General features: G+C 57.5%; 1 protein-coding gene across 1 annotated transcript in view; it reads right to left on the reverse strand.

Annotated features, from left to right (window-relative positions):
• Positions 1–27899, reverse strand: part of PRDM16 (PR/SET domain 16) — a 319214-nt gene that overhangs the window by 142211 nt on the left and 149104 nt on the right. The window contains 1 exon segment of the mRNA XM_029228875.1: positions 22031–22081. Coding sequence (XP_029084708.1) covers positions 22031–22081 — 51 coding nt within the window.

Consider the following 27899-nt stretch of genomic DNA (forward strand, 5'->3'; position numbering starts at 1 on the left):
TAGACGGATGGATGGATGCAGGGAGACCCCGCCCCACCTTGGACCCTGTGCGGAGGTTGGGGCCACAAGGCTCATCCCAGGAGCGCCGTGGGCCTCGCCTCCCAGTGCTGAGGGCACCCTGTGGACGGTAGGTCTGTCTCACACCATGTGTGGGGTCCCCCGGGTCGGCGGCAGGGGTCACTCTGTCCCTGCAGGTCCAGTGAGGGGGACAAGGCATGGGGAAGGGACCCCCGACCCTCTCAGAGGAAACGCAGGTCCTGGCCATGCCGTCACGGCCTCGTGTTTGTGGGGCACTGGCTGTGTGCCCCGCTGAGTCCTCGGTGCAAGCCCAGGAGGGTGACGTGACACAACCCATGACCACAGTCCCCACTATCTGGCCGGTGAGACACCTGAGGCTTGGGGTGCCCACCCCCGTCCCAGGGCCCAGGCCTGGTCCCACTGCCCCTTCACAGCTCACACGGCCACTGCCCCAGAGGGCACGGGCCATTCCTCACCCTTGGGGCTGGGGGCACAGGGCAAGGAGGAGGCCGTGGGCTTGCCCACCTGGTCCAGGCCTGGAACACTAGTCCCACACCCATGTTAAGGCAGCAGCCCCAGAGCCAGCTTAGTGCCTCCCAGAAACCCGGCATCACATCAAGAGCTTTTGAATCGTCCTCAACTAATGCACAACTGAGGACATACAGCCAATACACCAGCTACTCTAAAATCCACACCTGTGTCCCAGGGGAAACATGACGATCGGTGGGTCACGGGGGTCTGAGCCCCCAGAGCTGGTGTGTCCTGAGCCCCTTCCAGGATCCCAGCCTTCCGCCAGCTCCCTGGGGGCCAGACCCCGCGTGGATGGAGCAGCAGGGTCCCAGGGGAGATCAGCAGCTCGGGCTGCATGACGCCAGCTATGCATGCGCTCAGGGGAGAGCCCAGCACGTCTCCTGCTGAGGTTTTTTTTCCTGAGTCCTGAGAAATGCAAGTGAAAATGCATCCAGCCCCTGATCAGAGACGGGGGTTGGGGGGACCCAAGATGCACAGGCGCCAGTTGCTCAGACCCCCTGCAGATGCGAACCGATGACGCGCTCCCGGGCCACGAAAACAGTCCCTGTAGAACCTGCCCTGAAGGAAACTGTGAGCCAGATACCCCAGGGCTGGAGTGCTTCCTGGGTGCCGGCCGTCTCTGGAAGCTTCCAGAATCTGCCACCCTCCTGCAGCCCACGAGGGCACCGGGTCCCAACCTGACCAGCCCTGGTCAGACAGCTGCCCCCAAAAGAGCGAACAGGCAAGCGGGGGCACTATCGTGGGGACTTGGTCTCCTTACAGGGGCCTCGGCTGTCACGTGACGGCGGGGGGTGGGGCGAGGAGGTGATTGTGTGGCCCATCCCACCTGCAGGACAGGGAGCTGAGGATGGAGTGTATGTGGAGGGAGCAGAGAAGAGAAGGAGACTCCTCATGTCCAAAGGCAGGGCCGGGCAGACCCAGGTCAAGGTGAAGCCAGGGTCACTTGGCCTCTGAAGCAGGAGCATCCTTTCCCTGCCACCCAGGTCCACTTCCAGCTGACCGTGACGGATGGCCTGGCCTCGGCCCAGAACCGGAGCTGAGAGACACGGCCCAGGTTCCGTGCAGTTCCAGGGGCTGGTTCCACCTGCTGGCCTCCGTCTCCGGCCGGTTCATTGGGCGGTAAGTTGATTTACAGCACAGGCAGCTGTGAGGCCAAGGCTTCCTGGCAGCAGGGGCTGAGCCTGGCCCTGTCCCCGGCCGGCTGCAGGACCTGGGTGACCACAGCCTCTCTCCGGGCGGAGCTCCCAAGGGCTACCGTCTCGTTGTCATTCTTGGAATTGGTTGGCAGTGACTTGAGAGTGAATTCTTTACCCAAACTTTTGCCGTTTGCTGATCTCTGAGGCCCATCAGCCATCAGGGAGTCCCCGCCTGCTGGCGCCTCTAGGGTCTGTGACGGCCACAGAAGAGCCCTCCCACTGGGGGGTAGGATGTGGGGGGCGTCCTCCATAATTTGGGGGGATGCTTTCAGCTCCTCTCTCTCAGATATCTGGCACAGGGGGATTGGGCTTTTGATTCTGACCTTGAGACTTCCAGGACCCCAGAGGGGCCTGGCTGCCCAGCCACTGCCCTTAAAAATTAGAAGGACTTGCCCTGCACTGGCGGGGCTGGTGGGGCAGGGAGGAAGGCCACACTCCCCCAGGCCTGTCTAGCAAGGCTCTCCACCACTGCCAGCTGCTCCGCTCCCTTGAGCCCGAAACCCATACCTGTGTGTCTCTGTTCTGCCCCCTGAAAAAGCGAGAAACATGCCCAACACCCCCATCACTGAGACCCCCGTCTCCGAAGTGTCTAGCAGGGTCTGGTGGGCCTGCTTGCCAGGAAAGGCTCCTAGGGGGTGGGAGCCTTCAGTGGGTCACTGGGCCTCTGCACCTCACAGGGCGGGTCTCCAGCCCCAGGGCCTTTGCACCTCTGGAGGAGGTCCATGTAGTCAGTGGTTTTCCCCCAGCAGGAGGCAATACCACCCCCCGCCAGCCCCCCAGCCAGCCTCGGAGCCAGGGTGAGGCTGGAGACGAAAGCAGAGCAGCTGGGATTGGATGGGGAAGGCAAACGCCTCCCCTCCCCCGAGGCACTGGGGGACCTGGGGGCTGGGTCCCGGACCAGGTCATCACTGACAGCCCTACAGCTTCCACATTCTAGGAAGATTAGACTCTTCTAGTGGCCCCAGTGACCTCTTGGGCTGGGCTGGGAGGTGGAAGGCCCACCTTGGAGGACCCTCTAAGGGACCGTTTCCCCACCCTGTTCATACTCACTGGGATGGTGAGCGCTGTGGAGGCTGTGGCTTCTGCTGAGGACCATGGATCTTTCTTTACGAAGGGACAGGCGTTCTCTGACCTGCCCCAGGTAGTTGGGGCCTTGGGCCCGCCCACCGGCCAGGGCTGCCCACCACAAGCTGTAAGTCTCCAGTGGGGCTCCCTCACCCTCAGAGCCCGCCCTGCACAGCCGGGTGTCCTGTCCTCTGATACCCCATCTCACGGTTCTCTTTTAAATGCACGTGTTAATTATCTTACCACCGCTGTAATTTCTCCCTGTAGTCCATTAATTAAGGGGTCACGATCTGAGAGCGTGTTTACCCAATAAGCTTTCTTTTTTAATTATCCTAATTGCTTGGAGACTGACAAAGACTCTACTCTTCCCCTCTGCTGGTGGATTAGCGAGTGACAAACACACATGCACACGCGCACCCCACCTGACGCCTGCCGAGGGGCTGGGCCTGCATCCACAGTGAGGTCAGGGGCTCTGGGTGGCCCTGTTCAAGCCCCAGGGCTGCTGGGAACATGGGACCGTGGGGCTGGCAGGTTCGCACCCAAGGCCTGCTCACCACGCGCTCACACACGTGTAGGAATGGGAGCCACGGCTGGTCGCTGTCAGAGGGCCTGGGATCCAGCCTAGCAGGGGTATGGGCGCCTGCTGGCCGTGTCCTAGGGTCAGGGCTGGTCAGCTTGTTCTCACGGACGTTGTCTGTAAGCTGTAGGCAAACCCGGCCCTGCTCTAAGCAGGACCTGAAAAGACAGCTTGGTCTCCTGGTAGGACTTGCTTAGAGCCAGTGTCAACGTCCTTCATCCTATGAGTGGGGTTCCCTGTGGGCCAGGCCAGGCCTCGCCTCCCTGATGGAGGGGCTGGTACCTACTCTACCCCATCTGCAGAAGCGGAGACAGGAGCTCTGGTCACCCAGGGGTCAGTGGGTCGGCCCTTCAGCCACTCTGCGGAGCCCATTCTCATTCTCAGAGCGGCTCTGGGTCAAAAGAGTGTGGACGTAAAATGGGGCAGCCACCGGGGATACAGTCTTGTGGTTCCCCCCCAAAGTTACCCAGTGTCACCACAGGATCCAGCAGCTCCAGTCCAGCTATTTACCTAAGAGAATGGAGAATCAGGGGCTCAAACCCTGCACCCTGGGTCCTGGACCCTGGCACAAGCACATTCACTGCAGCGCTAGCCACAACAGCAAAGATGGGGCAACTCAGATGCCCATCCATGGACGCACGGGTAAAGATGCGCTGGTCCATCCACGCAGTGGAACCTTTCTCAGCCACGAAAAGGAACGAAGGACCGACACAGGCTACGACGCGGGTGAACCTCAGAAACACGATGCTGCGCGAAAACCTTCAGACGCAAGGGCCACGTCAGTGACTCCATTTATACGAAGGGTCCGGAAGAGGCAAACCACAGACGGAGACAGAGGTGGGCTGGTGCCGGGGGAGTGGGGGTGGGGGACGGGGTCCCCTCGAAGCTAAAATGAGTGCCTGGAACTAGGTAGGGGTGGTGCCTACAGCCTCACAAACGCACTAAGTGACACAAAATCGTTCACTTTAAAGGACGGATTTGTATGTTTTGTGAATTTCACTTCAATAGAAACGAAAAAGAGAGACGAGGAGATGGCAGCCCCCCGCCCCCCACTCTTTCACTTCTTTCACAGGGGGCTGTCCAGCTCCCGGGGCAATGATGGATCTGCGTCTGCCAAGGTGAGCACAGGAACCCAGGGCAGAGGGGGTCCGTGCACTTGTTCTGCGGCGGATACGGTGGAGGGGTGTGCGGTGCTGGCGTCCTCTCCGGGCACCCGGCTGTGCCGGGCAAGCCCGCCCATTCCTCGCAAGTTTACGTCTCTTTAATAAAGATTAAGATGTCAGGGGGCCAGCCTTGCACAAAATCCACTTTTATTAACTTCTCATTACCAGCTGAAGGGTGAAGCCCATTTCTGAGCCTCTGAAGCAGTGAGAAGAAAATAGTTATTAAATGCGCGTTTAGGACGACCGGAGCTTACGGCCATTCTTGCTGACTCAGCGCGTGCGCTCACGCCTCCCCGGCTGGACTCCAGTTGACGGGGACCTGGTGAAAAAGTGACCTCACGGCCTGACCTGGGCTGGAGCCACTGGGCTCGGGATGCAGAGGGAGGAGGCCGGAGCTTGGCTGGCCAAGCTGGGTAAGCTCACATGAGGGGATCACAGAGATGAGGGGCCCGGGGCCCTGACTGGAAACGGGTCCTGGGGGGCTCAGTGGGCACTGAGTTCGTGGTACGCTGCGCTGGCTGGACCTCGAGTCCCTCCAGCTGGGGTCGCTCTCATCTCCCCATTAACCACCTGCAGTTGCCATCCTTGCCTCTCGGGACGAACCCCACCGTCCTCCTTCTCCAGGCGGGCCCTGGGCAAGGCTGTCACAGAGCCGCTGTCATTTCAGGGCCCCCAGACCAGGAAGCTAGTCCTGTTGACTTCACCCCGTCTCTCCAAGGCAACTCAGCACCCCTTTCCCAGGACCTCAGGGGGGTCCCCTGAACCACAGGTCCCTGGCATCCCAGCTCAGGGGACGATGCTCTCGTCCAGGCTGTTGATCACACTGTCCCTAGACCAGAATCAGTTTGGCTCCATCTTCCTGTCACTCTCAGTGCCAGGGTTCGCCCCCACTCCCCTCCCCCTGCTCTCAGAGCTCCAGAGCCATCCAGCTCCCTCCCAGCCCATCCGGGTTCCCATTTCCCAGATGGCCGCCCAAGCCCCAGGCTCCCCTGTACTCAGATGTCCTCTGGGATGTTCCTGGCGCATCTCAGGCATAAGGTGCACCAAGTACCAAGCTAACATCCCCACCTCCACCTGCCCCACCCCTTGCCCAGGCTCCTCCTGCAAATGGCACCCCCCAGCTACCCCCGCAGGTGCCTTGGCTTCCTCGTGTCCATATACCGATGCTTCTCCCTCAAAAATACCCCAAATACATCACTTTTGTCATCTCCCTGGTCCTTCCCACGCCCAGCCATCCGCACCCTGGAATCCCTACAGCCCCCTCCCCCTCGGAGCATGCCTTGACTCACCAGTGCCCGGGTCGCCCAGCCTGGTCTGTGGTACTTTTGTTAGAACATCCCTAGCAGAACGAGACAGACGGGAGAGGGCTCCACGGGTAGGGGCCTGACAATCACAGCTGCGGGCTCAGAGCCCAGCTCTAGCCCCGCGTGCAGCATGTCCTCAATAAACGCGTGCAGCGGGAAGAGCTGAGGGGCCGTGGGGACGCGGGCCATGTGCTAGATGGCCACGTGGGAGCTTTGGGCAAAGCCTCACCACCGTGTGCCCGGAAGCCTGGTCTGCAGAGCGGGCTTACCCGTCCTGTGGGCGAAGCTGTGTGCCGGGGACAGTGCTGGGGACAATGCCAGGGACAGTGCCGGTGCAGAGGAGGCTCTGCCAGGTCGGTCCCCTGAGCCAGTGAATGAACGGACGGATGCTGACTTGAGGTCCCACCAGGCTCTGCCATCTGACCACCGGTTGCTCTTCCAAAGGATGTTGAAGACTTCTCCGCGTTTATTACGTCAACTATTTAAGGAGCTGTTTCCCTCTATATCAGTCTTGCCCAGGCAGGCTCTCTGCGGAACGAAGCAAGAGGTTTGCCAGGGAAACGGCTGCTGCACCCAGGGGGACCTCGAGCCGTGTTTGCAGGGAGCCGTGGCAGGACACAAGGTGGGGAACCACTGCTGTTGGCGCTCTGGCTGGATTTTGGGGGGGTTCCATTGGCGGAAGCCAGGTGAGGCGGTGCCGGCCCTCAGGCCCAGGGGACAGAGGCCCAGTGGCCAGCAGCGGCCTTGCTCTAAGCCTGTAGCGGGACAGTGGGAGCAGCTTTCCCACCACCTGACAGGTGGTCCCGTCTGGCCTGGATGCCCCGCAGGAGAGCAGTGTTCCCTACATATTTGGGATTGTCCCGGAATTCTGGCCTGGGCCTCATTTCCCCACACCTGCGGTAAGGCAGCAACAAAGCCTGGTGAGAGGGGAGACCGGGCCTTGGGGCAATGGGATCGTCACGCCGGTCAGGGTCAACCAACCACGTTCTCAGAATGGCCTTCCATCCCTGGGCCTTCGACGCAACTGAAACCCAGGCAGAAGCAGCTCTGGGGCTGGCGACACACCCGGGGGAGCACGGGGGACACGCCTGGGGGCAGAGCGTGGCCAGGCTCCGAGGGGACAGTTGAGCGTGTGCTGACAGCACTGGAGCAGAGGTGGCGCCCAGAGGAGCTGCTGTGCGGGCAGGGCCCCTGGCCTGGGAGCATTCCCGCCACAGACAGACCCTCCCGCCCGTGGGCAGGCAGCCTCCACTGGGACAGTGGTCCATTTTCAAGGAGCGCAGCCAGCTTCAAGCCCTTTCCACACCTGGCAGCAACTTGGAGGGTGTGGACAGACTCTGAGCTGCCGTGGACTGAGGACCGAGCGCGGCATGCACTCCTGTCGTCTGTTGTTATTATTATTATTGCTGCTGTCGTCGTGATCGCTTCAGGGCTTCCCTGCAACGAGCACTCGTGAAGGCTGGGGGCTTGTCTCTGTGGGTGCTCTGCAAGCTCTCCTCTTCCTCATGACCCCTTGTCAGGGAGGCCAGCCCCCCGACATTATCATCCAGTTTTGGGGACAGGGCAGCCGGGGGCAGCTGTGAGGGAGTAGAGGCTGGTGGGGGCAATGGGGAGGCCCCGACGCAGACTTTCGGGTCTGCGTCACCTCTATGGCCCCGTCAGGGCCTTGCAAGACAGGCTCCTTCTGGCTCCTCCTCGATGGGCTCCATCAATCCACAAACGGGTGCTGAACCTCTACCCTGGGTTCCCAAGTGCTGACAGAGGGAGTCCTGGGTCTTCAGGGTCCAGGGACTGCCCCACCCCCGCCCCAGGTCAGCCATGCACACTGATGGTGCAAACAGACCCTTGTCTGTCAAGGAGGGGCACATCATACTGCTAAGAGCGCAGAGCCAGATGACCTGAGTGCAGACCCTGGCTCTAACCTCTCAGCTGTGTGACACTGCACAGCTTACTGGCCCTCTCTGGGCCTCGTTTCCTCGTCTGCAGAACGGGTTCTAGTTGATCTCGAGTGCTGGTCCCACAGCCAGCCTTCTGTAGCAGGTGTAAGTGCCCGAGCTCACTTAGTTCTCTCTTTCCCGGAAAACAACCCGCACAGAGCCTTCGGTTCAGCTTTGGGCAGCACGGTGGGTGGCTTGGAAAGGAAAGGGGACAGAGGGGTGGACAGCACTGTCTCTTGCCATCCTGCCGCCTTGTGGCCCAGAACGGCAGCATGACACGCTCCCTTTGACCAAGAAGCCAAGCAGGCCGCGGCCCAGGCCCACCGTCAGCTGAGCAAACCCGCGCCACGGGGACACTTCTGAGCTGGGGCCAGGGGGGCTGTGAAGGCAACGCCAGCTCTCCCAGACTCTGCCTCGACCACCAGGCCAGCCAGACCAGCACAGCTCCAGCTTCAGTGTGTCTGTCACCCGCAGAGGCAGGCAGGTCACCTGGGAATCTGGCTCCAGGACGGCCCCGGGCAGGTCCCCCCCAACCCCGAGGGCCCGGCTGGGTGCGGAGTGTGGGTGGGCGGGCACTGTCCTGGCCCCGTCCCCGCCCAGCAGGCACTCAATACCCGGCGCTCCAGGCCCTGTTTACCAGAGGGCGGGAGAGGGCCTTTCGCTGCTGTGTAAATAGTCTTTGCAAAGGCCTCTGCTTTCTCACCCGTCCAGCTTTCCAAAGGCACATTATGAATTGGCGGCTTATCAGAAGGGCCGTCTGGCAGTTAAAAGATGTTTCCACGCATTGTGAAGCTGCATGGAAACCGAGTCATGTCAGCCCCGAGGACAAAGGAACTCAAGTGTTTGAGACGCAAAAATATTTTGACCCGACTACATCATTTTTCAAAGGAAGAAAGTAATTCGCAGCTCACAATTCACTTGCTATCTCACAGGAAGTCCTGTATTTCTTATTAACTCCCCAAGGCCTTCTTCTCTGGGTGAGAGGTCACCTCGGAGGGCCAGCGTGTGAGGGGCATTTACGAGTTTTCTTTCCGTCGCTTCCTGTTGTTTTTTTCTTCTAGGGCTGCCTCCTGTTTGCGAGGGACTAGCCACCACACTGCTCCGAGCCTTATCTCCAGGGTTCTCCCAGACCAGGCACTGGAGCTGGGCACAGAATGTCTGCCCTGAGTTGCCAGGTCGGAAACCAAGGCCCCGAGAGGTTAAGTGACTTGTCCCAGGTCACGCCCATGATGGTGGAGCCAGTACAGGAAGTCCTGTGGTCTGGTTCCCTTTGTGGACATCTTCTCCCGGCTCTTTGGCTCCCTCGTGGAATGATGGTGTCTGGTGGGACCTCAAGGGTTCATCATCGTCATCACCACCAACACCTCCATCACCATGGTCACCACCCTCACCATCATCGTCATCACCACCAACATCTCCATCACCATGGTCACCACCCTCACCATCATCGTCATCACCATCTCCTCGGTCTCACTCTGAGCCCTGCACTTGTGCCACGTGCTATTTTAAGTGTGCTTTGCACACAGTAACTCATGTAATCGCTGAACACAACTTTGGAGCAGGAACTATTATCATCCCCATTTTACAGGAGAGGAAATTGAGGTCCTGAGAAGATAACGAAGTCCTCTGACAGTCTTTTGCCTTCCAAGAGGTTCTTGCCACCACCAAATGCCCCCGGGCCCCAGAAAGTGCCGTGGACAGCCCTTCGTGTGGGCTGCAGCTTGGGCCAGGCTGAGCAAAGTCCCCACTGCCTCTGAAGCTGTGTCTGGGGGCCTGGCCCCCAGAAGCACAGGAATCGGGGCAGTTCAGGAAGTGCTCCCCGTGGCAGTGCAGGGCACTCAATTGGGCTCCCAGGGCAAAGGCTGTACCCCGACCCCCGAGCGTGAGCATGCAGAAAGGGGGCCAGGAGACACAAAGCTCCCCTCCTACCACGTCCTGGGGGCCCCCAAGGAGGCAAATGATTGTCGTGTTGGGAAGCCATGGGGGTCCAGAGAGGGCTGAGGGCTTTGAGGAGTATTACAGTGACACTTTGGGGTCAAAAGGTGATTATGAAAGGAGCATCACGGGTGTTTAGTAAGGAAGCTGGGGTGAGGGACACACGCGTAGCATCTGCTGTGCTAAGGGGAAGGAAGACGGGATGCAGCAGCACAGTGGCCGGTGAATCCATCCAGGAGAGGCAGCGGGAGCTAGCCCAGGCGAGCGCCTGCCCTTGGTGCCTGGCTCTGGAGACACACGCTTTCCTATCAGACACCAGGGACGGCCCAGAGGGTGAGCGGCGGGCTGTCCTGCACGATGCCTCGCTTTCAGTGGGAGCAAGTGTGCCGCCTACTGTCTGCGTGGCCTTCGGGGGGGAGTTGCCTGTCTGAACCCCAGGAAGACGAGCTGCCTCACAGGGTTGCCATGAGGGCCCCGCACTCTCCAGATGTGACCGGAGCTCGTCACCTCTGCCAGGTTCAGGGACACTGCAGTAAGCATGCAGATGTGGCCTCTGTCTCCCCGGGTCCTGGCCCCAACGTGGCCTGACTTTGCTCACAGGAGACACAGTCGCTGTGCCTCGCCTGCTGAGAACCTGGCATTAAGCCCCGTCCTGGGATCTGCCGGTCAGCGCCCACCCAGACCCTCCTCCTGGGTGAGCTTCACAAGAGACAGCCCTCCCCTGGGGCCGGTTCTACCTCTCAGGGGCTGCATGTGGGCGACACGGGATGAAGATGTCCACCGGCCCCCAGTGTGCCCACTGGTCCAGACCTTTCTGAGGGCTAATCTGAAGTTTTCCTCTACCTTGCCAGTTCCCTTTTATTGTACCTCTGCATTTCTCGCCCAAAACAGAAATACAAAGGGAGGAAATCTATTCAAAATTCCTCCTCCTCATTTTATTTTTGTAGCTCTCCAGGGTGCCCATGCTTCAAATTCCCTTCCGATAATTATCTGCCCTTTCGGAGCCTTGGTAACCCAGAGCCTGGGGTTTGAGTGGCAAGAAGCAAGCGCTGGCCTGGCCGCGGCACACAGGACATCCTCGGTGACACTGAGACCCGCAAGCCTGGCCCGTCCCCTTGGCACCCAGCATGAGTCTGGAGAAGCAGGTTTTTATTATTCATTTTTGTCTTTGAATACCTCCCCTTGCTCTCAGCTGATCTGTGATGAACAGCACGTCAGACTCTTTTTATGCGATAATTTTCCATCCCCGGCAACACACACATTTCTGTGGCTAATACTCTGAATCTTGGCCATTGCTCAGAAATAACAGAGGCAAGGTTCCAACAGAAAATAATAAGTCTTGCTTTTTATGACTTAATTTATCAACACTATACTGGAGAAACATCTTGCTAACTGAGTAAGAAGAAACCGTTCGCCAACACAGCCCCGGCTGATGGGAGTGACGTCAGATGGAAATGATGCATCCCGTCAGCAAACGGAGAGCCAGTGCTGAAGGAGAGATCATTCAAAGAAGGAAATATTAAGTGAGAAAATGATACCCTCACGCCAAACCTGTTAGATTAAGAATCCCGCTCCTTCTGGCGTGAATCAATTTGTTATCCTCACAATTTTCCCCTTTCTATACTAGAGAACACAAAGGAGAATTGCCCAGAAATATGACTGCTTAGAATCACCAACCTACAGGGATAGGGCAAAGGCCATGTGACAAGATGGGGGCATTTCTACCCAAAATGCACAGAGCAAACAGCACAAGAAGCTCTTGGAAGCTTGCCCACCAGTAGGAGGAGTGTCTGACCTGGGACATTGCAGCTGGGCATCACCAGGGGACCAGGGGCACCGAGAACAAAGGCTATGGCAAACCATCCGCGCAGGTGATGGGTCTCAGAACATGAGCCGTGAGGGCAGAGACCTGGTGGAACTCGGCCTGGTGTCTCCAGCACCTGGGACAGCGCTCTGCACACAGTAGGTGCTTGGTAAGTATTTGTTGAAGGGGTGAGTGAGTGAATGAATGAAGGGGGTTTTGAGACGATGCAGAACGAGACAAAGCACCAGGAATTCCCTAAACGAATCAGTCAGGGTGAGTGAGGTTATGCCCCAATAACAAACAGTCTCCAGAACGCAGAGGCCTGGCAAAAGCTGCCTTTCCGCTGCATGCCTGGCGAACTCACAGGGTGGCTCTGCGTAATCACCTCGGGATCTATCTTTCTGGCTACAGTTTCCGAGGGCACAGAGCGCTGGAGGGTATCATGCTAGCCACTGGCCACTGAGCTAGAAGTGACCTGCATCTGTCACAGCCATTGGCCTGACAGCTCATCCAACCGCAGGGTAGGCAGAAGGTCCATCCTACCTCGGTCCCAGAAGGCACAGTCAGACACGTGGGTGAACAGCACTGAGGGAGCCCACACGAAGGCCCGGGGGGAACCCTGGACTACCAGGAGTTTATAATCTAACTAACGGGAATGCTCCCTGCGGACTGACCATGGTCGCCTCAGTGTTAAGTCCTTTGCCACTTACAGTGTTGCTATGGGACAGGAACTGTATAAGCGCTTTATGTGACTTAACATACTTAATAACTAGAATACCCCATATAGATATTAATTTTTTTAAATCACCCATTATATCACCACAAAGAATGACAGTATTTTTGTATATTTCCTTCCAGCCTTTTCATATTACGTATGTCCTTAAATGTGAGTGTATATTTTATGAAAGATGTGTGTGTGTGTATAACATGCCACTTTCTGAAAATCCTTTTTTTAAAGAAGTAATAGCCCTCATTTTTTGAGAGCAGTTTTGGTTTTATAGGAAGATGAGTGGAAAGTATAGAGAGTTCCCATGTACCCCCGACCCCCGGCTCCCCCGCCGACAGCTTCCCCTGTTATTATCATCTTGTATTAGTGTGGCCACTTGTTACTGATGAGTCAATAGTGATACATCGTCTTTAAAGCCCCTGATTGACACTAGGGTTCACTCTTGGTGTTGTGTATTCACAGGTCTGGATAAATATATGATAACATGTGTCCACCAGTACAGTATCTTACAGGGTAGTTTCTCTGCCCTAAAAGTCCTCTGTGCTCCCACATTCACCACCACCCCCCAACCCCAGGCAGCCACGATCTTTTTACTGTCTCCACAGTTTTGCCTTTTCCAGAATTTCATAGAGTTGGAATCATAGAAAGTGTAGCCTTTTCAGACTGGCTTCTTTCACTTAATAATACGTATTTAAAGTTCCTCCATGTCTTTCTGTGGCCTAAGGGCAATGATGATTATGTGTGTCACCTCCCCCTCCTCTCCTGCCATCACCACCAGAACAACACTGCCCATGTACCGTGCTGGATAAGGAAGAAACTGGACCCAACCATCAGTTTGGAACCAAGCCCAGCCGAGCCCAGACTAGATCAGCCAACTTGCAGACAGGTGAAGATTAATGAGTGTTGTTTTAAGTGTTAAGGGTTTGGGGTGGTTTGTTACACAGCGTCATTGTGTAATAGCTGACTGATACACCAACTTCAATTACTCCAGCCCAACCCCCTCTTGCTTTTCTCTGAGTTCAATCGTATTTATTGTTCAATCATATTTGCCCCAATTCTTGAAGGGTCTGGAGGGCAATACACAGTACAACATGAGACTTAGGAACACTTGCTTTGGAGTCTTGTGGCTAGCCCTGGAAAATTCCTGGCCTCCCCACTGAATCGTGTGGCCTTAGGCAACTGACAAACTGTCTGTTCCTTAATTTTCTATGCAGTAAAGTGGGAATAATAGTGCCTGGGGGTGATGGGGGTAAATGAGCCGATGTGTATAAAGAGCCTGGCAGGCTTTCTGTAATGACAACACTGACCATGACGGCGGTAAGAACAAAAGCAGCGCCCGGCTCCCAGGGCCTGTGTTCAGGAGGGGACAGCCTCGTTGGGGGCAAGAGAGGCCCAATTCCACTTCCCCACGAGCCCACCCACCCGTCTGCTGTCGCTCCTCCCCAGCACCCACTCCCCCTGCCTCCCATGCATCAGTACAAGGCACAGGCAGCCTGCAGCGACATGAACCCAGAAGCTGCCTTGGGAGCTGGGGCAGAGGCTGGGGGCTCAGGGCCAGGCTCTGACAGACCCCACGGGACCCTACCCCCACGCACCCATCTGTGCTACACACACCTGTGCCTCACACACCTGTTGTACACACATGCAGGGAGCCACCTCCCATCTCAGAGAAGTCATGAGCAGAGGTGAGCCGAGAAGCGGGTGGACCTTCCGCAGCCCCGAGCCCGGGGCAGGTGCCTGTCGGGACAGCAGGCAGCTTCTCAGGCGGGCTGGGGAGGACACAGCCTTCCCCAAGAGGTTCCACCTGCCAGGCCGGCCTCGGAGACTCCCAGACGCCGGGAGGATGAGGCCCTCCCCGCTGTAGCTCAGGCCTGGGCCGAGAGAAGCAGTGGAAGGTTCTGTTCCCCACTCTCGGGACTGGGGGCCGCCCAGGGCCCTGCCTGGAGACCACGTGCCCATGGCCCCCCTAGACCTTCATGGGTGGCCATCAGAGGCACGAGGGGACCTCAGGAAGCCGGCTCTCTCTGGAGGCCTGGATGTTCCGCCTGCACCCTGAGAGAGAAGTGACACACAGCTCGAGGTGACCGGCCGTGGGAGGGGCCCTGAGGGCCCACAGCACCCGCCCGCTGCCGCCTTTTACCCTGGAGAGGGACGGGCCACCTTGACACCGTGTATGTGTAAAACCAGAAGTCAGCCTTACACTCAGAACGATAATAATCGCACTGATGACCCGACGGCAGGTTTTCTGGAGCAAAGGTGAGCCCTGTGGCTTTCCCTGTGCCACAGACAGAGGACGCGCCCACGAGCCAGCGATGCCTGCCGAGGAAGCTCGTGTCTACTTTCAAAGCAGAAGGCGCTGAGTAGGCCTCGAGTTGATATATTTTTCTCTCTTAATAGTGTGGCACAATTTAACTAACTCACCATTGCACCCACCTGAAGGTGACAGAGTTTATTGACACCACCATCTGGCTCCTATAAAGCCGATAATGTAGACAGTAAATCCTCTTCATTACCTGCTGCCGGTGGAGGCCACCCCTCCCCGCCACCTTCCCCAGCGCCGTCCTGCGAAGGCCGCCTGGACACCCCAAGGTGCTGGTGCGGTTTCCAGGAGAGCGAGGCAGGCACCACGCCTGTAACCTCTGACCCGCTGCAGGTGGTGTAGGGCCCGGCCCACTGGTCCCCTGGCCAGGGCCACCCAGGGCCACGTGGGCCCCCTTGTCCCACACCAGTAACAATAACAGTAACAGTGGCCACTGGCCCCAAGGTCCATTCAGCTGGCCTGGCGACCAGAGCTGTGCCCAATTTATCACTATCCTCCTGACGCCCAGGCCATGCAGGGTTCTGGATTATCATTTCCCCGTTCGCAGGGGAGGAAACAGAAATGCAGAAGTTCAAGTTCAGGGCCTAGAGCCACACCATCCAGGGCAGAGCCAGGTTCAGAGCGCTAGGGGTGGGCAGGGCGGAGGCGACGGACCCAGCATGGCCTCCCGACCCGGCTCTCCAGTGACAAGGAAAGGGTCCTTTGTCTACTTTCCGGGTAATGTACGTTTTCAAGTTCTGAATCTGTCCTTTGAAATCAGTGATGTTTTGTCTGCCCTCGCTTGAGGTTTGGGCAGAAAGTGTCAGCAGGGTGGGGGAAGGGCCTGACCACAGAGATGTCACTGCTCCGCATGCGCCCTGCCAGGAGCTGCTGCTGGACCCCAAGGAGGGGATTCCCGCTGGCCGGGCTCTGGCCCCCCTCACACCCACCTCCCTCCTCCAGGACCTCCACCCCAAGCTGCAGCCCAGAAGCCTTTCAGAAGGTTTCACAAGGGATGCTCAGTATGAGAAAGAAAACCCAGTTCATTGCTTTGCAGCAGCAAAAAAAGAGGGAAAATTCACCTCTTATTTCTCCCACCCCCCAGGAGAGGTTCTCAGGGTTGGGTGGGTCCGTCTGAACAACGTGCCCCCCTCTGCCTGCTCTGAGCCCCTGCCCCACCCCGTCCAGCTAAGACGAGGCCTTCCTCAGACACGCAGGTCTGCAGCAGGTCATAAATTACTGTGGAGGAAATTAATTACCTGCATCTCTTCCCAGCTTAATCTGATGGTCTAGGCTGACTTCAGGGGCCCTTAGGTTGGGCTGGGGGTGGTAAACTCAGCTCAGTTGCTGGGGGAACAAAATGCAAATCCAGCCTGGAGCTGCCTGCGACTCGCCCTCGACACCCTACTGCTGTTGGCCCATTAATCACCCTTATCTGCCTGGGAGGGGGCCACAGCGCCACGGCCCCCCAGAGGGCAAGTTCAGGTGCTGCGAGGTGGCGAGAGGGCAGAGTCCACCCGGGACGGCTGATGTGGAGGCGGCCAGGGCTTCCAGGCTGCGGCCCCTCCCTCAGGCTGGATTTTCTGCCTGCACCCGAGCCACCAGGGTCACGCCTGAGGGCCTCTTCAGATAAGCGTCTACGGTTGTGAAAAAATGAGGCCTCTGGGAGGGGCAGGGGGAGGGGCAAAAGCTAGACGCGGGGCTGGTCCCCAGCGGCTGAGGGTCCCCAAGGCCACCAGCCCAGAGCTCCTGCGGGAAGGGGACCGGCGGAGGCGGGGCTTTCCGACTTTCTGCGTCTTGGCCCCATTACACTTCTCCACTCGGCAGCCTTTGATTCAGCAAAATCAAGGATGCAAACTTCTTAGGAGTACTTAGTTTCCATGGCAACCGAAGCTGACCTCAACATTATTGTTCTCAAGAGGGGACTGACTTTACTATATGTTCATTCACTGAATTAATGGACTCCTGGTTCTTTTATCAGCAACCCCGAACAAAGGAAAGGGAAGCATGTCTCCGCAGGGCTTTCAGCCACTGTCCAGCCTTTGTCCAGGGCTTACCGGAACGAAGCAAGTCTATCCAGCCCGAGATTATCAAAATCAACTTGGAGCTGTCTCCGTGGCAGCTAAGCACACTTTGATTTCATAAAGACATAACCGATCCCACATGCAAATTATTAATTGTGAGCCCAGGCCTCTTAGGGCTTGGGACTCTGCTGTGATTTTTTTCAGGAATCAAGCGCGTTGTAGGTAAACTGCAATTGAATTATAGCACCTGGGTGGCTCCTGAGCGTTGCTGGCTGGGGGGTAAAGAGGAAAAGAAAAGGATTTCTAAAACTAACCTCGCCGGCACAGGCAAAGCATAACAGGGACAATCAAGATTGTTCTGGTCCCAGTGAGACCGGCTGACCGCGGCGCGTGCTCACTGGCCCTAGTCCTGGGGCCTCGGGGCTGGAGCGTCTCCACATCTCTCTTTTTTTTGTGTGTGGTACGTGGGCCTCTCACTGTTGTGGCCTCTCCCGTTGCGGAGCACAGGCTCCGGACGCGCAGGCTCAGCGGCCATGGCTCACGGGCCCAGCCGCTCCGCGGCATGTGGGATCCTCCCGGACCGGGGCACGAACCTGTGTCCCCTGCATTGGCAGGTGGACTCTCAACCACTGCACCACCAGGGAAGCCCTCCCCGTCTCTTGTTCCAGCCACAATCCGTCCTTCCCCACCGGCCTTCCTCACCCTCCAGCCACCTGGAAAATACCTCTGCTTTCCTCCAGGGGAAAAACAACGCAAAGGAAATAAACCACATGAAGCGACACTGATCGCAAATGCCTGGCTCGAAACCCCCAAGACACAGCCTGGTCGCAGCCTCCCCGAGACCTGGGGTGTGTGATCTTCTCAACTAATTGCTGCACAGAAGCCACGTAGCAACTGCCTGTCCACCTCCACCCCCACCTTCCCGCGCTTCCTGGCTCCCGGTCATCCTTTATTAGCCTTCAGGCCCCTGGGGAAGGAGCCGGGAGTCCTGGGGCGCCCATTACCAGAGGCATTTCGCCCGGGCCAGGCTATATAAAACATGCACGTATAACAGCCCAGTGGGACAGGCCGAGGTCCTCACATCCGAATAATCATTTCACGAATTATCATAATTATCAATCAATCACCCTATTTGGACAGTGCCAGGTTGGGCTATCGGATGACTTTTATGACCTGTAGCATTTTGTACGGAATAGCAGAGAGAGATTTATGGACCTATCATGGTCCCTCGCCAGCAGTAGGGCTTTATTAGCTCAGCTTATTTTTGACTCTCCTTCAAAGCCTCGGGCTCCCCACCCCTGGCCCGGAGCGCTGGCTGGGGTGGCCACAATCTGGGATGCTTCCGAAGACGCACCTTTCCCAGTCTGGTCCCAGCCCCACTGATGCGAATTCTTGATTCATTTATTTATTTTGGAGGGGCGGAGGCAGCGTGGGCAGAGAAGTCGGGGGAGAGAAGAAAAAAGAAAAAGAAAAAGGTCACTTCCCTCTTCATTTTCTCCCGGTTGTACTGTATTAACACGTCCTTCCTTTTCAAGATGGTCAAAGAAAACAAGATAAAGCGAGACAATGGGATGGCTGTTGGGGGCCTGGTGCTTCCCCCTTTCATATCACCAGAGAGATTGAATCAAAATTCTTCTAGCTGATACCATCTCCCCGGGTGGACCACACTCTTGTTAACGGATAAAATCAAGCCCTCCAGAAAGTCAAAGAATAAATTTAAGCCTTTCGCCAAATGTCTATCCTATTGGATTTTGATAAGACGGCCATTGAGTCTTAATAATGTCTTCCATCCATTTTCAGCGGGTCCTTAACACCGCTCTTTATTCGTCCCCAAAGCCTCTTTGCCCGGCCTTTTTATTACGGGCTCTGGCGGGCTCTCCAGGGAGCCAGGCGACCCGAGTGATGGATGGACAACTCGCTAGATTATCTCCTGCAGATGTTTGCTCTCCAGGAGCCCCGGGCTTTCCCTCTAAGTAAACAGAGACTAAAGAGAGTCAGCAGCAGCGAGCCGTCCCAGAGGTCCCGGCCAGAGGCTAGAAAAGGCGACCAGCCCGACCTGCAGCCAAAGTGACTTCCGGGGGGAAGTGCGTGCGCAGCCCAAGCGCACACCTGGGCTAGCGAGGGGCAGCCAGGGCACCAGCACGGAGCATGAAAGCTCTGGGCTGCACTGCGCACGTGGAGATGGGGCTCTGGCAGGAGGATGCGGGAACGCAGAGACGGGGGACGGGGTGGGGGGGTGAGGTGGGGAGGGTGGGAGGGGGGGGGGGGGTGGGAGGGATGAAGACGGATGCGTGGCACTGCAGGGGGACGCAGGGGAGACTGGGGGACAGAGGGACGTAGGAGGCCAGAGGGAGGTGGGAGACCACCAGGGGTGGGGATGGAGGGGACCGGAAGGAGGAGCACAGGAGAGTTGGGGGGAGGGGCATGGAGGGTTCTCAGGGGCGGGGCCAAGCCCGGTGCAGGCTCATAGGCTGCGGTTGCTGTCACTCCAGCGCGAGCCCGGCCCTGCACCATAGACCCTGGGTTCGAATCCCACCTCCACCGCAGAAGTAGGGTCCGCTAGCCTCGCTGGGCCTGGATTCTGTCCCCCGTAAACTCTTTTTTTTTTTTTTTTTTTTTTGATTCACGGGCCTCTCACTGCTGTGGCCTCTCCCGTTGTGGAGCACAGACTCCGGACGCGCAGGCTCAGCGGCCATGGCTCACGGGCCCAGCCGCTCCGCGGCATGTGGGATCTTCCTGGACCGGGGCACAAACCCGTGTTCCCTGCCTCGGCAGGCGGACTCTCAACCACTGCGCCACCAGGGAAGCCCCCCTGTAAACTCTTGACAGGTGGATTCCACAGACAATTCATCAACCTGGCTCTTTAATACTGAGAATTTATAACCACCGCTTCCTACAAAACATCACTGTTTCTGCATCTCTTGTGTCAAGCCACTGATTGGATTAATTAGCCTTAGTTACATTTCACCAACGCACGCCAATAAAGAGCAGGAAGTGTGATTCAGTTAATCCTAAAGATGGAATAAGTGATGCTCAGAGGTGTCGGTTGACCAACCCAAGGCTGCACAGCCTCCAGCGCGGCCCCAGTGTCTCTTAAGGCCCCCAGACGTGCGTGTCTTTGGAGGGGGAGAGCCCTGTTCAGCCAGACATGAAAATCCTAAACCACAGGACTGATAAATGGGGTCTACGTCCCATTACCAAGGAATTCGCTAAATTAGTCCTTAAAAAGCACACTGAGACATGTGTGGTCCTCTTATGTAATAAGCATATATGTATCTCCACAGCTGTAAGTGACACACCTGTTGGCAACCTGCACCTTCTATTTGGGAAGAAGGTCAAGGGAACGCTATGGTGACCCCCGCAGCGGGACCCCGGCTGCCTTTGCACCCGAGTCTCTCTCAGCCCCTCCCTCCCTCCCTGGGAAGTGACCAGATGGCTCCAGACACCAGGCTTAGTTTTCGATCATCTACCAATGTGACCTGGGTCCCTGGTCAGACGGCACCTGCACCCACCCCGTGAGTAGCTCTTGGAAGGACGTCTGGATCACGGTAGCCAAGGCCTGACAGCCCTGCCATTTGTAAAAGGAAAGGCCAGTCAGGAGATGGCCCTGCCTCAGGGAACGGAGGATGTGCCAGTTCAAAGGCATCCTTTCCTCCTCACGATCTTAACACTAGACCCGACCTTTCGACCTTCCGCTTTGAACCTTGACCCCAGGCTGTCCCACCTCTAACCTCCGGCCTGGTGGGTGTCAGCCCGTCAGCCGCTTCTTTGTGGAAAAGAAGACTGTTCCACGTTCTCTCTAGAAGTTAAGAGACAAGCTGACTGCAGTCCCTGCTCGTGGGAAGTGGAAATACCACAATTCTCTGAAATGTGGGAAAGCTGCTTCAGCTGCTCTCGCCACCTTATCCTTTAAGAAAATATGAGTTCATTCCCAGAGGCAGGAAGGGGGAAGGGCTGCTGTTGGGATTTACTTCGGAGCCATCAGATGCGCTTCAAGGAAGAGAGGCCTCAGGCCCCCGGACAGCGGGACAGGGAGAGGACACCTTGTCCCAGCTCTGCTCAGACAAAAGGGTCCCCCCGGGCCAGACACAGACCACGGTTATGGAGACAAACGAGGCCAGAAGGTCACCGCTGCCAGAGGTCACCCCTTCACGAGGTCACCGCACGGTCAGACAACGTCCCCCATTGCACAGTTTTCTCCAAAATCAACGTCTCCGGGGTTGACCCTGGTGAGAAGGGCAGGCCCCCATCCCTCACAGATCGGTCCCCCCAGACGGCGGCTCCCCCGAGGCCTCGGCTCTAACCAGCCAGCCAGACACAGGGAGAAAGTTACAAAGTTTGGCAGAACCAGCAAATTGCTTTCTTTTCACTTCCAGACCCAAAAAGGAATTTTCATGATGACGGGAATGCACGCTCAAGCAGTGGCGTTGGACCCTCCCAGAAGAGGTGACAGCACCCCGTGAGCACAGCTCCGTGATTCTGACATTAAGAAAACAGCCCTTGATAGGAGCTGGGCAGCCCCTGGCTGACTCATCGCCCCAGCCGCCCATGCTGTGCTTCCTGACGTGGTTGGGGTACCAGGAAGAGATGGACTCTCTCTGCGTTGTCTGGGTGGCGCTTTGAAGCCAAGATGCCAGGAGAGAGAAGGCTGTAGTAATCCTACTGGAAAACCCAAATACCGCATCAGCTACCGTGTGTGTGTGTTGGTGTGTGTGCACATGTGTGCATTTGGGTGTATGTGTGTGCACGTGTGTCTCTGTGTGTATATGCATGTGCGTGCGTATGGATGGCCCGAGTTCTATGGACGTTGAACTCCACCCGATGAACGGCTTCTGGGTTTTGGAGGAGATTTCTGCATCCCATCCCTCTGCCGTCTGTCTAACGTGCAGCGTGCACACGCAGGAACGTGCCTGCCTGTGGACGTCTGCTTTCCTCTGGGGGCGCGTGTATTTTTCTGGGCCTAGTTCACTCTCTGAACCTTTTGGAACTAAGGTTTGTCAACCGGCTGTTACCCATCACCAGGGGACGATGCCCACGTTGACGCTTTCCTTCGCTTGATGGTTTGCTTATTCAATGCCATGCCTGAGCCCTCTTTGGAGGCTGAGTACTGCAAGAGGCTTTGTTGAATCTGCAGCCAACTGTGTGTTTTTTCTCTCTATATTCTTTTCACGTGAGTATCCAGTGGAGATAGTTAAATAAACACAACCTGCATTTATTTAATTTCCACACGTCAGCCTGGCCTGAAGCATTCCCACAGGTTCGGGGCTTGCCTCGGCTCTCCGGAACTAGGATGGTTCCGTGAAGTGAGCCCCTACTGCTACACAGTGAGAACAAGCATCCACCCTAATCCCTCGGGAATCAGCGTTCCGCGCACACGCCGGGCCGCAGATAACCTCGTACTCGGGTGGACACTGGGCGGGAGGGGAGAAGGCGCAGACCAGCTCTCCTACCTTTTGAATGCAGCCCTCCTGGGACGACACCTCTGCGTCCGTCAGCATTTGCTGCAAAACAATTTGGAAAGGGGTTGTTAGTTTCCAACAAAACGCGGTCCTCAAGCTACGGCGGGTTATACATCGCGTGAGCAGAGCGAGCGTGCTCTGAAATAATATGGGTAAGGCGGGTGGCTTCTTCAAGATAGGCAGGAGAACCGGGATCCTCTATTCCAACCGTTTGTTGCACAGCGATTTGTTGGGGTGGAGCCGCCCTGTGGAGTTCAGCCTGGTCCCGTAGTGACTGGGTACAGACCCACACGGAGGGTCCTTACTGCCCGCCGCACGTATGAGTAGGAACGGTCCAACGGGGGCACCGAGATGCCTGAAATTTGTAATAGGCTCCCTCCTTGTTTCCTGGGGTGAGCTCCTGCCCCAGCAGTGGGCGGTGGCAGCACCAGGAAGTCCTCCCCCCGCCCATGGGACACAGGCTTGGGACAGAGAGGAGAGAAAAGTGCCAGTCGTTCTGGGTCTTTCTTCCACTGGACAGCTTTGGCTCGGGACTTTCCTTGGCTCGGCTCTGAAGAGCTGTAGCATTTTGCCTGGCTGGCATCTCCTCTTAACCACCAAGTTCCACTCCAGAGGGGTGGCATTTCAGCGACGGGTCCCAGAGCGCTTTCTAAGCTAAGCAAACAGACAAATTAGCTGTATCATTGGGATTTTCCCTTCTGGATCGCAAGTGCCCTGCACAGACATGTACATAAATTTGTAATGTCATTTCCATAAGAATAGAAAGCAAGATGGAAACTAATATTTGGAAAATAATAAGAGAAATGGGGTCAAATCCAGGGGTTTTATTTCCCCTCCCCTTAAAATGACACTATTGCCTTTTCAAATGACAAGCGTGGAAGAGAGTGCCCGCTGGTGCCCACGCAGGCCAGGTCAGAGGACCAAGATGCTGCGTTCCAAAATGCTGGCGGATTTGCCCAGGCTCAGCTGTAATAACAATAATTCATATTTTTAAATGTTGAGAATCCTAACCAATTGGGGACTTTAGGTTTCTTTTAATAGATTCTGAAATTGTGGTTTGGAATGCAACTAGGAGTGAAAACAGAGAATGAGACAGAAGAGAAGGACACGGAGACACCAGAGAGGTCTCCTCAGGAGAGCCAGCTAGACACCAGGTCACTAGTTGCTCTGTCCCCGCTGGCCCGGGCTGGACAGGCCCGGGGGAGACCTAGGGGCTGAGCTCTGCCAGCAGACGGGCTTGTGTAGCTTCCCTCTTGTCTGTCTGCTTTTCACTCCCAAAGCCAGAGCCTAGAGGGCTGGCTGGAGGCTCGGTCGACGCCGGGACAGGAGGAGAGAGAGACTGACTGCTTGGATCCCAGGAAAGCCTTGGTGTCCAGGAAGGGACCGTGCTCCCCGGGGAGGGAGATGGACCACTCTCTGGCCGCAGGCTGCCCGGGCCTGCACCTGGACCGGAGACCTTTGTCAGCATCACGCAGAACTGGGGGTCTGAGCGCTGGCCCCGAGTCCTGTGATTCACTAACATGCCCCTTATGAAGGGGCAGCTTGAACCAGAGGGAGAGAAAAATGTGTATTAATTTTTCTAAGCCGCGCAGCCTCCAGGGCCTGGGACAAAACCACGGAAGGGGCGCACCCATCCGAATGACTCCCCTTCCTGGGTCCTGTCCCCTCATGAAGGACAAAGGGGGCCCCTACCCAACGCCCGCTGTCGAGGAACTGGAGCCTCACGACCCAGCGATGCCACTTCTCATCACCCTGCTGCTGTGACTCTTCCCAGAGAAGGGGCCTCAGGGACCCTCCCAAGTGTCACGAAGCCCGGCAAGTGTGCTGACCACCAGGCGACTGTCCTGAGGAAGGTGACAAGCTGGCCTTCTCAGCCAGGCCCAGCTCATCACGTGCCCATGCGGGCCGTGCGCTTGGTTACGGGCCAGGCTCGCCGTTGATTTGGGGGCATCCGGAGAAGCCACCCTTGGGAGACCTGTACCTGCCCATGGCCTGCAGGCCTGTGCTGGCGGCAAAGCTCTGGTTAGGGGTAGAGAGGCAGACGTTCAAACCGCACCTTCCCTGAAGGTCAAGACGCCAGCACAACACACCAAGCACAGCACAGAACCGGGCGGGGCCGGGCGGGACCAGGCAGACGAAGGTCTCTCCGGTGCGCCTCGGAGCCTGCCCCTTGGCTGCCCCTGGACAGGCCTGGGGTGTGGGCAGTTGAGCTGCAGGACCACAGGTGAGCAGAACGGAGCCCCACCCAATCCAGTGATGCAGAGAGAGCTGGGGCCGTTAAGCCCAACCTGGCTGACGCCCCCGTCCAGAGGAAGCCTAACCCTCTGTCAACGACTCCGAAGAAAGAAGCATCCTCCTGACGGGGACCGCGTTCCGGGACCGGCGCGTTCCGGCAGCTTCTCCATGCCCACCCCGATGCAACGGCCCTCCTCGGTAGGTGTGCCCGCCATAACCTCTGCTCTTTGCCCACTGCCGACCTCGGGTGCAAACCCACCCCACGTGCCCCTCCTGGAGCCTCTGCTCCGGCCTACTCCCCACCAAGGCCGCTACTTTGCTGAAAAACCTCTTTATTTTGCTCGTTGGGCCCTCGGCACACGCGCCGCTGGCCGGCCGGCCGCTGGCAGCGGCGGTCTCTGCTCTCAAGCCCGTCTCCGCACCGGCAGAAGTATTAGGTGTGTTTTGATTCAGCAGTTTAGCCAAAAGAGTGAGGTTTGACCTGGAGCGTTTGCTTCTCTCGTGGGTCTCGGTGCCAGGATTGAGCTAAGTGGGGTTGCTCAAAGCATCTTTTTTGACTCTTAAAATAAATAGCCTCTGTTCTGCAAAAAGTCAGCCCAGAGGACACACACAGACGTCCGTACGCTCACAGCTCCGGAGTTCTGGCGCGTCCCCCGAGGGGGCTAGGCTTTCTGCTTGGTGTCACAAACGGATCCCAGAAGGCTTCTCTCCCTTCAAAATAGTCTGTTATTAAAGGATCTGAAAACATACCTACAGGAGGAAACCCAGACAGAGCCCCGACCTCGCGGCTTCCAAAACCAGAGAGAAGTGAATGAATTCCCCACCCCCTGCCCAAGTCTGGCCTGTGGTCCAAGGGGTCACCAAACGTTCTCATTTACCGACCTCTTCCTCTTGGCCTTGGAGCCCAGGCCTCTCTCTAACCTGTTCCTTTCTGTCCACTGCTGCAGTCGCCTTTTCCACCCAAAGAGGTAGGTGTGTCTGCGTCTAGAAGTGGCTACAAGCTGATTCCAAGGCCCCTCCGCTCGAAGAAGCCTCCATGGGCCGGGCCAGGGCCGTCTGCGCAGGTCACTGCTCACGGCTGTCCCAGGAGACAGGGCTGGGGTTAGGGTTTGATAGAGGACCCCCTCCCGTGCCGACCTGGCTCTGAGCCTCAGTCTGCTGCCCTCCGGGAAACTGGGGGACACAGCCTGAGCAGGCAGGTCAAGACGGAGGCTGGGGCCGCCTCCCCAGCCCCGTGGTCAGCTGCTTTGGACTCTGCATCACCTGCCCTCTGAGGAGGGTTTCAGGCCCAACGAAGCAGCGCCCACAAATGCCCTCAAATGCCCGCAAATGCACCCAACGCGCTCCTGCTCAGGGCTCATAGAATCTCCCTGTTGCGAGCTCATCTGAACTCCTGCAAAGAACGCCCAAGGCCTCACGTGTGCATCCTCCCTTCCTGGGAAGACAGGCTTTTTAAGGAACAATTCTCAGGCTGAGTTTTCTGACCAAATCAAAGTCCTACCATGACAGCCACTTTCCCTGGTAGAAATGCCGCAGTGACCGGTGATGGGCACAGAAGCAGCGTGGTGACAGGAGGACAGCGGGGGCGGCGGGTGCTGTCCGGGCCCCCAAAGGCGGATCCCCCGTCCTTCTCACGGCTGCCCCATCTGGGTGAGCGCTATTGTTATACCGGCTTTACAGGTAGGAGCTGGAGGCTCGGGAGTTGCAGCGACAGGGCAAAGATCAAAGAGCTGCTGGGTGCTGGAGGCTGCGTCCAAGCCCCGGCCTCCTGATTCTGGAGGAACGGGGGTGGGGGGGGCACTGGGTGGTGTGTCCGGTGGGAAGGAGCCACACGCCGCCGACCCGTCCGACAGGGACTCACAAATGAACCCCGGCCAGACCATCCCCCCGCCAGGCCGGCCGTGTGGCCTGGGTGGGGTCCTGCTGGCAGCGCCCCCAGGAGCCGTCAGGGCGGTTAGGCACAGGCCAGCCCGCTCTGGCTCCCGAGCAAAGGCTCCAACGGTGTTGACACAAACTCTTGAGCTCTCAACTGGGAGTGGGCCACATTTATTTATTTTTTGCATTAAAAAAAAAAAAAAACTCAGCTTAGCCGTGTTTGAGCTACAGAAATGATTTTTTTGAAAGGCGCCTTGGACACTGTTTTTCACTTTTATGCCTAAACAGATACTTCTCAGTTCTTTCAAGTGAGATCTTACCCAATGAATGGAGACTCTCTCTTTACTCCTAAGAAAAATATTTACACAGTCAAGTATGGCACGAGAAAGGACCCAGGCTCCTTTGGAGGGCCCAGCCCGAACGCATCTAGGTCTCCGCATGCTGTTTACATTCCCAGCCCGGCATCTCCACCCTCCCCTCCCCAAAGGCATTTCCCAAGCCTCCCGCTTGGGACCCTGAAGTCGGGGTACTGGGAGCGGCCCCTCCCCGGGGTGGGACAGGAGAAACCAGCCCAGCTTGAGTGACAGCCAAGTCCCACCTTCCCTACTTTTTCTGTTGGCCAACAAAAAACCTGGGCCCCCTGCGAGGGCTTTATCTAGACTCACCCCAATTCTCCCAGATCCCCCCCAGACCTCCACCCCGGAGTGGGGGCCTCTACGTCTCTTAACCTCTGTGCAGTGTTTCGGGGCCTTATTAGCACAAGCTAACGAGGGGCGGACGGCTTTTCCTGGCCCACACTTCCCTGCATGGCCCCAGCGCTCTGGGCATGGTTTGCCCGCTGTCAGATGTGCTGACAACACTCTGTTCGCTGGCAGCCCCTGGCCGTGGGCACGCGCCCCTCTTCTAGACAGCCTGCCCTGCCCGGGGCTGTCGGGTGCCCATACCTCCCCTCCTGCAGGACAGACGACTGAGTGAGTGAACGAATCACGCCCTCTGAGTCCCCCAGGTTTATGGTCTAGTCTGTCCTAGGTCCCCTTCACAGTCTCCTTCCAGAAGCACCCATTGGGCACCTTTGGTCTGCCCTGCCCCATGGAAGGTGCCTTGGAGACATTTAAAGAAATATTGAAACCGCGTTGATTCCAGTGTCAGCTATTTTGGGGAAGAGGCAACGGCTGAAGCCCACCCGCTTCTCCAACAATACCAACGCGAACAGGGAGCCCCCTCAGAAGTTAGGGGTAGAGGTGGGCAGATAAGCTGGCCCAGAGGGCGGAAGGGACCGCCAGGTTCAGAGAGGCCCTGAGGGCCCCGCTGCCTTGGGCATCCTCAGGTGTCAGGCGGGGTTTCAATTTGCCTCTGAGGGTGAATATGGATGCCGGTGCTGGCCAGGCGGATGGTTGGGGGCCGGGGCGGGGGGAGCAGGGGAGGAAGGAGGGTCTGCAGGATGCGGACAGGGAAGGGTGGCCTCGTGTAAGCCCTGGATGCCAAGCGGTGGCAGTCCTCGGGTCTTCCCTGCTCACCCGCCTGTTGACATGCCACGGTGGGCTCTGGGGGTGGGGGTGGGGCACAGAGCTCAGGCCGCAGGGCCCCGGTTCCCCACCATCAGCTGGGGGACCTGTCAGAGGCCGCCGAAGGGACACAGCAAGATAGCAAGGAACAGAGGGCCGGCCGGGCCGGGCGCCGGGTGGGCTCACGTTAGGCATTAGAACTGAGAACAAGCCTCTGAGGGAGAGCTGCCGTCACCCTCTTTACA

The sequence above is a fragment of the Monodon monoceros genome, unplaced genomic scaffold (genome assembly GCF_005190385.1).
Source record: "Monodon monoceros isolate NGI ecotype Baffin Bay Population unplaced genomic scaffold, NGI_Narwhal_1 Super_Scaffold_18, whole genome shotgun sequence".
Taxonomy (NCBI): Eukaryota; Metazoa; Chordata; class Mammalia; order Artiodactyla; family Monodontidae; genus Monodon; species Monodon monoceros.